This window comes from Neolamprologus brichardi, chromosome 1, assembly GCF_056152115.1.
Source record: "Neolamprologus brichardi isolate AB-2024 chromosome 1, ASM5615211v1, whole genome shotgun sequence".
NCBI lineage: Eukaryota > Metazoa > Chordata > Actinopteri > Cichliformes > Cichlidae > Neolamprologus > Neolamprologus brichardi.
The window spans coordinates 21,516,762-21,528,555 of record NC_142104.1 but is presented as its reverse complement, the minus strand read 5'-3'; the positions used below and the strand labels follow the sequence as shown (position 1 = coordinate 21,528,555).

General features: G+C 38.7%; 2 protein-coding genes across 2 annotated transcripts; both read left to right on the top strand.

Moving 5' to 3' along the window:
* The first annotated feature begins 1,646 nt into the window (after nucleotides 1-1,646).
* Nucleotides 1,647-4,678, top strand: terb2 (telomere repeat binding bouquet formation protein 2). Its single transcript, XM_006780224.2, has 7 exons — nucleotides 1,647-1,812; nucleotides 2,287-2,368; nucleotides 2,482-2,621; nucleotides 3,049-3,107; nucleotides 3,965-4,029; nucleotides 4,128-4,216; nucleotides 4,355-4,678. Exons 1-7 carry the CDS (start codon nucleotides 1,749-1,751, stop codon nucleotides 4,465-4,467), a joined length of 612 nt encoding a protein of 203 aa, XP_006780287.1. The 5' UTR covers nucleotides 1,647-1,748; the 3' UTR covers nucleotides 4,468-4,678.
* A 1,800-nt stretch (nucleotides 4,679-6,478) lies between these two features.
* On the top strand, nucleotides 6,479-9,949 carry sord (sorbitol dehydrogenase). The gene is made up of 9 exons (XM_006780223.3): nucleotides 6,479-6,652; nucleotides 6,753-6,786; nucleotides 7,097-7,261; nucleotides 7,488-7,647; nucleotides 7,757-7,875; nucleotides 8,232-8,297; nucleotides 8,393-8,571; nucleotides 9,178-9,299; nucleotides 9,473-9,949. The coding sequence occupies exons 1-9, from the start codon at nucleotides 6,599-6,601 to the stop codon at nucleotides 9,636-9,638; spliced, it is 1,065 nt and encodes a 354-aa protein (XP_006780286.2). The 5' UTR covers nucleotides 6,479-6,598; the 3' UTR covers nucleotides 9,639-9,949.
* Nucleotides 9,950-11,794: the final 1,845 nt, after the last annotated feature.

Below are 11,794 nucleotides of genomic sequence, written 5' to 3'. Positions count from 1 at the left end.
TAGTTTATAGTATAAACCTTTACCGATCAAGTAGTGTTCATTGAGGGTTTTGGCTACATCGACACCAGGGGATAAGCTAAAGGGAAAACCACAATACATTCAAAAGAAATATAACTGAATGGTTGACAAGGATAAAAAATAGTACCAATCAGCCTGTCCTCCTTTTCTATATTCAAAACACTAGTTTATCAAATGTATTTTTCACCCTGTAATGTTAAGTGTATCATATTTGATACAAGACTTTCACATCATCAGTATCCCTCTGAAAATCCTAAATAAATTGTACAATAAATTTGAAAGGAATAAATTGAAACAAATCAAAACAAAAAAGAACAAAAATAACACAGATGTAACAAATATGATAGAAATTAAAGCTGGTGTGTGCAAATTAATATTTCATTTCTTTCTCTCTCTCTCTCTTTTAAAATGTGTTAGAAGGTTCAATAAACCTTTTTAAAAGAATTCTGGTAACGTTTTCATGGCTCAGGCTTTAATGGGATAAGAATAGAATTTTTTTTTTTTTTTTTTTTTTAATGAACTACATACTAAAGTGTTGGTATTACAGTACTGTGTGTTAAAAGGGGTGGTAAAAGAGTTTACAAATACTGAGTATTTTAATGCAGGATTGAGATCAGGATTGTACTTTATTAATGCAAACTCAAGTAAGCTTCACCTTCAGTAACAACAACAATGTGAAGACCGGGCAGATGCACAATATCCAGTCGGCAGGATGCACTATTGCTCTTCTCATGCTTATCCCTGTGTGGCTTTACAAATATAAGTAAGAAATAATGCTAAATATAAATTGTCAGTTGTAAGTTCGTTACCTGTAAAATGTAGAGCACTGAAGAACATGCAAAGCCCATAACTCATCTGTCTTTCTTCTTTACAGTGTGTAGCTCAGGGCTGTGAACATAAAGCCTGGAGGCCAGACTTGGCAGGCAAAGATTCCAGTCTGGACCGTATAAAAGAGGGCATAAATTCTGGACTTTTAAGTGTTCTTTCACAGGTCTTCCTGCTGATGATGACTTCTCCCATGGCCATTCACATTACACCATAAAACTGAGTTTATTTTTGTTTGGCTTTTTCCACAATCCACTATAGATGTTTTCTGTTGCAGTGGGTCCACAGTAAAAAACAAACAAACAGAAAACATCAGGACGTTTTGTGTGAACGAAAAGAAACTTTCTGTTTTAGAATTAAAATCCCTGGTGCATTCCTTGTTGTTTCTCTCTTTGTTGCATTTGGGAAGCAAATTAAAAACAGCCACTTAATACCTTTTATTCATTCAGTCAGATATGGTAATATATAAATAATAATGACAGTTAAATCAGGTACTTACACGCAATTTGTGATTTTTCAATGATTTAACACAGCTAACTCAGCTCACTAAATTGGAAAAAAGTTATTTTGTTTTATTTTGGTCACTTTCATTTCAAGTATTCATATTTGAGGTTTTCTGGCTTTGTTGTTTAATGACATATCTAAGAAAATATAATTTATAAAAGCCCTGAAAAGTTGTTTTTCTTGCCAGATTTTCGCTTGGCTACCTGCAGGCCAGAGATTCTACAGATTCTTTCTCTAATCTAAAACATTTCCTACCGTTTTTATAGCATTTGAATGCAGCAGAGCATTTTGAGCGCCAACTCTGGCTGTGATGGCAGAGCAGAAGAGAGGTTCGGTTTGAAAATAAGAAACAGATGAAAAACAAGCTACACTAATAGTAGTTAATTCGTAGTTTTGTGGCCATGTTTCGCTATAAGACTGCCTGGTTTTCTAGCAGTGTGCCACAGACCTGTCACATGTTTTGGAGTAAGTATCCTGTTTTTAGCTTTGGTTTAAGCTAGCCATCCAAATAAACTTAGCATAAGGTAAGTTTAAAGTAATTTAACAAAGTCTTGATTTAAAGGGACCTCTAGTATTGTGCATCAAAGAAGCCAGACTTTCTGTGTATTTTTTAAAGTAGTCTAAGTAATAGTTCTCCAATCTTTCTGAAGGTCTTTCAAGTCCACTCCTTCTACCTGACCGACCCAAACACTGACCTGTTTAATTATTCAAATATATATTTAAAAAAATAAGAAACCTGCATTTCTTTAGTTGAAGCCCAATTTTTGCCTTACATACTGTGTTGTAGTTTATGTTTGTACCTTTCAATAAATCACTGCACCATTTTGCTAGCAGAATATCATGAATTGAGGGTTGGAGGAAGTGTTTTTCACAGTACTGTGCTCTGGCATTTATAGAAACACCTTTGTTAGCTTGTTCTGATCGCTTTTTATCTCTTAGCTTCAGAGGGGGGCTCCATTGCTCATTGGAGGACAGCGGATTACCTTTTCAGTGAAGATGCTACATGCCCTGATACTCTTAGGTTAGCATGCTGAGCTGAAAAGCTTTACGTTTGTCATCCTCCGGAGCATTTTTGTTTGTAAGGCATTTTTCCACAATCCCTTTAAAGCTTAACATGTAAATACTGTTTTTCAGGATCTTTGAGAGCAAGGATTACCTCTGGAACAAGCTGACAGTATTTCACAGCTTGTTTCTGTCTGCCTGTGAAAAGAGGCAGAGTGTGAAGTCTTTGAGCATTGGTCAGTATGTGCTGCCTCCAGCCTCCGTACAAGATGGTAAGGATTAATTTACGCCTATTAATTTGTTGTGATTAAACAATACTAAGTCCTTGGTAGATAAGACTGAGGCATACAGAGATAATAAGAAATAAAAAAGAGATGTTGACAGATATTGATTTAACCTACTTAAAGTTTGTTCACTGCTTTTTGTGGACATTTGATAAATAAAAATATATTATATGAGTGGATAAATTAACTAAAAAAGTGTTTAAAAAATATTATATATTACAATCCTGGTCATTTATTTGTGCGGGGGGACCACAACCTTCTTTAGATTTTTGCCTCTTCATTTAAAAAAAAAGATAGTTTTTCCTCAGGTTCCTGAAAACATTTACAAGAACTGTCACTTTCTGAGTGGTTCAGCTCAAAAAATGTCAACCTGCCATGACGTTGGAAACAGCTTCTCATTTATGTATCATTTCAGAGGTGAGAAAAGTGTTTGGGCAGCTGATTTGGGAGCCTAATGAGCAGTCAACGGATGAGGTACGGACAGCAGCAAGATAAGCTACACACAGGTTACGCCTGTAATCCTTGTTTCCATACTAATGTGTGTGAGATGCTGAAACAGTTAGCCAGACAAGTCCTCTGTTGGTCGTGCACAGTTATACAGAAACATGCCACACTCCCTTTGTGATAAACCAGTATACACTGTTTGTGGCTGAGTTGCTGTTGTTTTCATTTACTTACACTTTGTTATAATTCCACTAACAGCTGTTTGTGGCATATTTAAAGGGGACATGAAATGCTACACACATAAAGGGTAATTTACACCATTGAGCCCTGCTCTCAAAAACTGACATAGATGCCGGTCTGGTGACTCAAACAAATTCTCCTCCACACTGTTTTCATTTATAAAGTGCTTTACAAACCTGAACATTACGGCCAACAGCTGGACAGAAGATGATGCTAAACATGCTTTTAAAACTTTAACTTTAAGCACTTATTTCTTAAATCCACAGACAGAGTTACATGTATGTCAGTTTTTGAGAGGAGGGCTCCGCGATGTAAATGAGCTTTTATGTGTGTAGCATTTCATGTCCCCTTTTAATAGTGAGTAAATTTCACGACTGAACTTGTTGCGGAGGTGGCATCCTATCACGGAACCACGCTGGAATTTACTGAGCTCCTGAGAACAACCCTTTCTTTCACAAATGTTTGTAGATGTCTGCTAGGCTATTTATTATAAAGAATATTCATCCATCCATCCATTTTCTTCCACTTACTCTGAATTGGATTAATTGAACTTGCATCGTGGCACATTGCTCAGGAACTTGCTGTGTTTTGTGTTACATGTAATGGGATTTAAAATAAACTTAATTAGAGTAACTCCTGTTTTACAGCACTCCCTGAAAAGCTTTAATTGCACAACAGATGATGAGTTCAGTGAAGAAGAAATCAGCATAAGGTAGTATGTGGACTTGCAACTATAAATATTGTGATTCTGATTTTAAAAAATGTAGACTGACTACTAAACTAATAAAGCCTCCATCACTCTGTTGGCAGTTCTGGACTATCTGACGCCGACTCATCAGAAAATGAAGCACCACTTTGGGGTCATATGCAAAAATATCCAGTTAAAAGCATGATTACAGGTGAAGAATTGTTAGTTACTGTTCTTTTCACAGTTTATTATTGACCTGTATCAAAGGTCTAGTGTAATAATAGATGACAGTAAAAGGCAGAAGACATTTGTGTGCTAGACATTATTAATTTCTTCTTACTCCTTGCAGGGTACGTCAGCATGGACAAGCTGCAGAAATACTCTGGTGACCTGTGCGATTTCTATTGCGAGTGTTTTCGATGCTTCAGATGTAAAACACTCTGCTGTTTGCCACACTCATAAGCAAGCAAATAGTTAGAGAAAACCAGCAGTTTTTACAAGATGAGTTATTATGTTTGTTTATTATGTTTACATTGCCTTCCTTCACTGATTTATTAGTAATCAGTATGTTATAGCTACTGCTGATGTCATTTTGTGATTTTATTGTACTCTTGTTACAGTTCTGTGTGCCACTAGCTTTTGACTTTCATGTCATAAACGATGGTGATTTGCCACACGACGCTGGTTGTCCTGTGACCTTTTATTTATGTTATCCCTCTGACATTCTCCCTAGTTTTTATTGTTGCCTGATGAAACCATTCCTGGAAGGAGGATCATATTAGTGGCTCCACACTTAAAATTATAAACTTTTTTTCTGTCTATTTAAATCCACAAATCAAAGTTTGAGACAGGAATTACATTTATGTGCTTATTGAATATGCTTTAACTTTGCTAACTTCCATGACAAATACAGCGACCTGGATTGACTCTAGTGAGGATAAGAGATGGGTGCGCCACCAGCTAATAGTCTTCTAGTTTACAGTAGGTTTACTAAATTCATAAAAAAAAAAACTACCTGCAGAGTTTTCACTGAGCTCCCACGAGTACAAAGACTTTTGATCCATCCAGTGTGCACCTCAGACTTTTGCTCTGGGACAGCCTGCAGCCCCCTGATGGCAATCAAGAAATTAATGAATAACAAAAAGATAAGATAAGCAGACAAGGTTTTCTCTTCAGTGTAGCCACCTAACAAGGGGCACCTTGAGAATAACAAAAATATTGCTACTATTTCTTCTGTTGACGTACAACATTTACGTGTATTACACCTATCTGCGTGACTGAGGCATAGTTAGAAGAATCCAAATTGCAAATTTGGAAACTGAGGGTGGTGCAGCGGGGCAGTGGTTAGCACTGTCACATCACAAAAACACACTTCCTGTTTGGAACCCACTGGCCAGCTGGGGTCCCTCTTCTTTTTCAGCTGTTAACAGCATTACTCCAGCTACCTGCTTGGGTTGGGTGATGGTACTAGTGGTACTCCAAGCCTGCTGGAAAGCACTGCAAATTCCCATCCCACAAAGAATTTGTACACTTACACAACCAACTACTGGATTTCACGTTTCATCTCCATTTATATTCCCTGTTTATCTTAAAAACACAATATGCAATAATGAACTTAAACGTAATGCCTGCTCCCATATCCACAAGAGTTGCTACATTGCATGGCTTCCCGTGTTTGATTGGGCAGATTTTTATGTTGGATGCTCATCACAACCCAACCCCAATGGAATTTGTTTCCCCTCTTGAACCTGTATTTATGTTTGGAAGTTTCTTAAGCATTTCTGACTCCATTACATCAGAACTGCTTCTTTACCTCGTCACATTGTGCTGTGTTGTGTTTTCCTGATAATTACATAGCCGTATATAATTTTATGCGACCTACTCTTAAGCTAAAATAGATTGACTCTTTTCTCTTTTATTTGAAAATGAATTGCTTTTGCTTTTATTTATACTGCACAGTGCTCGCGTCCCACCTGTGGAGCCAGTTGTTTGTTTGTTTTTTTCGCATTATCTGAGCATTACCTCCTCTTATCACCTCTTGATTTAGTGTCTGTTTAGGCAGAATAAATATACATATAATTATTCATTATCGCTCTAAAATAAGTAAATCTGATCTAAACTTTAGTTACTACCTGACCTCTGTACCGCGGGTTGGTTTATGATCCACTCAGTTTTACCTTTTTACTCCCTCCCCTTTTCAAACGGACGCTCTTATTTGATTCAAGTAGCACCACGGCAATTTAAAAACAATTTTGCTTATTAAATCGCTCCATATCAATGATGAAGATTTAATATCAATTTGCGATTAATAAAAATATAGTTTATAGCTTTACTCGAGGGGCAGTAAGAGTAATTTTGGTGTCACACTTGTGCAGTTTTATGTTTTTGCGTCGCAGCGTCCACCCCTACAAAGTGGACTGCTCCGTAGCGTTTTAAGCCAATCACGGGGTTTGTTTAGGAAGGAGTGCCCTGCCATTGCTTTGAGTACTTTGAAGCTGAGAGACTAGACACGGTCTGGCCGGTCTGTCTATTTGCACTTTGCCGTGCTTTCTGTTGACTTCACGCCGTTGTAAGCCCAGCATTTCTCTCTGTCATGGCGCAAGACAATCTATCCCTGGTGCTGCACGCTAAAGAAGACCTGCGGCTGGTATGAAACTGTGCTGTGACGTTACATGTTCACGTTCATCTACACGCTGTGTGACTTCAATTGACTGCAACTTTCTTTGCATTTTCGTCGTTTGTCACAGGAAAATCGCCCTATCCCGGAACCAGGACCTAATGGTATAGTACTGCACTCAAGTGCAACTTATATTATATACGTCATCAAAGAGCAAACAAACCCAAACGTCCAAAAAAGCTGTTATTGCTATGTTAAATGCTTTTTCAATGAATAGAGTTATTGGTCATTATATTTTAATTATGCCATTCATTTCTTAGCTTTTGACTTAAAACACATGGGCATTGCTTTTTTCATTAGTATGGTGTTGAAGCAAGCAGCTTAAAATGTAGAAAATTGCATGATCTCTACTCAGACCAGTCTGGGAGTCCAGCTGTGTCCTAACTGCGTTCCTGGTTTGCCTTTTGTACTCAGAGGTTTTGCTGCAGATGCACTCTGTGGGAATCTGTGGCTCGGATGTGCACTATTGGCAGAATGGCCGGATAGGGGACTTTGTGCTCAAAAAACCCATGGTGCTGGGGCACGAGGCCTCGGGGAGAGTGGCGAAGGTTGGCTCCGAGGTCAAGCACCTTAAAGTGGGTAAGTGCAAATATAGTATCTAACTCTGAGCTGTGCACCAAAGCCAGTGTCTCCTAAAGTTTGAACTGAAGAAACTTATTCTAAATTTACCCATCACACAAACTAAATTTAGATTAAGGTTCAAGGTATGGAATCCTTCTACCTTATGCTAGTTTTCACTCAGCTATGTGGTGATAGTTGCGCAGATGAAACGATCTGCTTTAATTTTTACTTTTATTTTCTCTAGGTGACAGAGTGGCTATTGAGCCTGGTGTGCCCCGTGAGATGGACGAGTTCTTCAAAACTGGACGCTATAATTTATCTCCCACTATCTTCTTCTGTGCCACACCCCCTGACGATGGAAACCTCTGTCGCTATTACACGCACAGTGCCAACTTCTGTTACAAGTACCGGTGTTTTTCCAAGATTGCGCCATCAATCGTGAAGCTGCCTCATCTGTCTGTTGGCTAACATGCATAAATTCTTTCCTTGTTTCCCTCTTTAAAAACTGTTCAGGTTGCCTGATAATGTCACATTTGAGGAGGGAGCGCTCATTGAGCCTTTGTCTGTGGGAATCCATGCCTGCCGAAGGGCTGGAGTGACCCTTGGTAGCACTGTGTTCGTCTGTGGTGCAGGTAAAAATTAGACAAAAGTCATCGAAACTGCTAGTAATATTCCATAAACAAGATGAGAACTAGGGTATTTGAATAAGATGCTCATGCAAGTAAGGAATACCTTTGGCACACAGTGGGTGTAAACTAAAACGTGAGTCCTACTGACTTCACAAAACTAGAGTGATGTGGGGGTGCATGCAGGTAAACCTCAATGTTTAACTCCCCCCTCACCCCCCCACCCCCCTCTGGAAACAAGTTCATTTAAGCACTCTGTTGTCAGTAATAGGTGATGCAGTCTTGAACTTTCTTTTTAAACGTACGTTTGTGTAACACATGTTCACTTGGAGTATTTGTGCATGCTTCCCCTCTTTACACAGGACCTATCGGGTTGGTCTGTCTGCTTGCAGCCAAGGCAATGGGGGCCTCGCAGGTCGTCATATCTGGTAACATAATTTGTCATTTTAAGCACTCATCTTAACAGACTTATTCATTCTGATAATTCAGCTCAACTCTGGTTACTATCCTTTGCTGTGTTCAGATCTGTCTGAGGAGCGTCTGTTGATGGCCAAAGACCTGGGTGCAGACTTCCTGCTGACTGTGAAGAGAGGAGATGGAGCCCAGCAGCTGGCAAAGAGTGTCGAGGAAATGTTGGGGGCGCAGCCTCACATTACCATTGAATGCACTGGTGTTGAGAGCTGCATCCAAACTGCCATCTATGTATGTGGCCCAGTAAAGTCAAAAGTTGTAGTCACATTTCTGAAACGGTTCCATGCAAGTAATAGATGAGCGAGTAAGAATTTAAAATCTGCATTACATTATTGCATGAGATGTCGAAACTTGAAGTTGTCTTGCCTGCCATCAGTGGTGGGATCTAAAGTTCATTTCTTCACACATTAAGTATAGTTCTTTAATTTAGTTGAATATTTCAAAATTTCATGCAGCTTTTGTACTTCAACTCAGCAGTGACATGTCCTTTTGATTGCTATAGTTGTTGGCAAAAGTTTTTAGTTGCATAATAGCTGATGAGCTCATGAGATATGATGCAAGGTTAAACACTGCGAAATGGTAAAAACGGCATCAACTAAAACAGGAAATGTTATCAGGACATCGCAAGAAATATGAACACCTGTAAATATATTTACTTGCAGTGGTTTATGTACATGGAGATTTTAAAATGTCATGGTAGGGTTATCTTTTTATAGCTCAAAGGATCTGAGCAGACACCATCTTATCTGTCCCAACATAAACAGGGTTAAGTCTCTGCCGACTCATAAAATAATCACATTGTTTTTTGTTTTTTGTTTTTTTCTTCCCCTTTATCAGGCAACCCGTTCAGGAGGTGTCGTGGTGCTGGTGGGTCTTGGCTCAGAGCTGGCTACAGTTCCTCTGATCAATGCTGCTGTAAGAGAAGTAGACATCAGAGGAGTTTTCCGCTACTGCAATACGTAAGCTAACGCCCATATAGATACTTTCTTTTTTTTTTTTTTTTTTTTTTTTTTTTTGTCTACAAGCAGATGACAGTTAAGTTCCATCAATTTTAAAAGCAGTAATGTGTGGACCATTATCTTTGGGCTAAGTTAAAGTAATTATTGCACTTAAACAATTGTTTGTGTTGCAGCTGGCCAATGGCAATTGCCATGTTGGCGTCAGGTAAAGTGAATGTCAAGCCCCTTGTGACCCATCGTTTCCCTCTGGAGCAGGCAGTCCAAGCCTTTGAGACCACACGTCAGGGTCTTGGGATAAAGGTTATGTTAAAGTGTGACAATAATGACCAAAACCCCTGAACGGATCAATTGACAGCGGCTCTGCATGACTAGCACAAACTGGACATTGACCTGAACAAAGATAACAGAGCTAGTTCAAAACAATCCCTCAACTTGACCACACTGTGAAAGAAGTGACTGCTGCACTGCTTGCAGGGCACACATGTAATTAGAATTATTAAATGGTACGATTAAAGGATTTCATAGTGCCTAATGATTCTAATACTAAAACATAATACTTGTATGACTATATGTAATGTGCAATTTTCTGGTATCTGTAAGTTAAGGATTAATTTAAATATTGTAACAATAAAAACAAATCTTGAATTATTGACATTTGTATTTCTAAAGTGGAGTACATTTGTAGGTTCTGCATTTACAAATGTCAACACTAGGTGGCATAAGAACTTCAAAGTTGAATTGATGTCAGTCGTACTGGAGCTTACAATGTGTTAAGTGTAGTGTGCTGTTTTTATAGTGGGTGTGCAGGAAATCAATGTACTCAGCTGTGCAGAAAACTGGAACTGATCAAAGAAACCTGCCAAATGGCGTTTACTCTTGAAATACTATGCTACAATGTGTTTATCAAAATCTGGAGCAGCCTTTCTCCTCTGGAGCTGCTCTTTTCTTCATGCAGTGGGTTGTTTGGAGACTAGTGCCACCAGAATGAGTCATGCACAGTATGGACAAACTAGCTGAGTTTTATAGCACACGGTTCCCCTGAAGCAATAATACTGACTTCATATACGTATAAACTCCTGTCCCCCAATAAGATGATGAGTACTCGGAACACTTATAATTACACAAAGCTGCCTTATGCAAAAACATGCATGTGATTAAATAATAGGAAACAATGTTCAGTAAAGTAATTGTTGAGAAGCAAGTACGCATCCTACATCATGCCATACAATATTCCTCTTTTGCATGGCTGTAAATGAGGTTATAACAGATAATTGGTCACCTCTATCATGGCTCTGATATTTGATGGTAAACCATCTTTTTGTTTTATGCTTGGTCTCAATCTGAGACTAATTCTATGTGCACGAGAGACCATTGAAAGAAATGCCTTTGCAAAGCTGCTTTTTAATTTATTTTCTACACTGACAGTTTTGGGCAATCAAAAGAAGAAAACCCTGCAGCCTTGCTTTCGAATGAATACCTATTATGAAACTGTCACATAGCAAGTGCCTTTCATCACACACAGGCTGAATTATAATCCTATGCGCCTTGAAAAACACAAGTAAAACTGATAATTAAGGCTCCCTCTATTCTGTTTGGATAATGCTTGGGTATCCTGTATCCCTGCTGAATGACCTCATCTGTAGTTTTTGATGAGTCAAAACAGCTGCATTGAAATTTCACACTACATAATATATAACAGCAAGAGATGTTTTACTGTTCACTGCTCAATTGAGAGATGCTAATCAAATCAGAATCAGTCTTACCTGAAGCGTCTATAGTAATTTAATTATTTAGTCGTAGTAATCATCTCATGTGATGGCTGTGGTAGAACGGGTCATCTACTGTTCAGTAGGTCGGTAGAGCATTCCCTGGCTTCTACAAACCATGCTCCCAAGTATCTTTTGGCAAGATGCTGAACCTTGAGTTGCCCCTGAGTGTCATCTTTGTGTGTCTGTGTGTGTGAAAGTGGCTGTATAAGTAACAATTCTTTTACCAGAGATATTAAGTTGTTTTTACTTCTGACTAGCAGCCAATCAAAATTTCAACTTGCATCATAAACACTTCAATTTAGCCTGATTTATTTTATTTTAATCATCCAAGAGGCTTCTCCAGTTCTAAAACTAAATGATTGAAAGTCCCAGATAAAACTCCACCACTGATTTTAGAACTGAAGAAGCCTCTTGGATGAGAGGTGAAACGTCTTCAAGTCCAGTTGCTTTCTTTCCAAGCCACATTGGAGGGTTTTTGAGCATGAAGCACCTTATTAAGGTTATACCACAGCATCTCAATCAGATTCAGGTCAGGACTTTGACCAGGCCACTCCAAAGTCTTCGTTTTGTTTTTCTTAAGTCATTCAGAGGTGGACTTGCTGGTGTATTTGCGATCATTGTCCTGCTGCACAACCCAAGCGCACTTCAGCTTGAGGTCATGAACAGACGGCCAGATATTCTCCTTCAGGCTGTTTTGGCAGACCGCAGAATTCATGCTTCCATTTA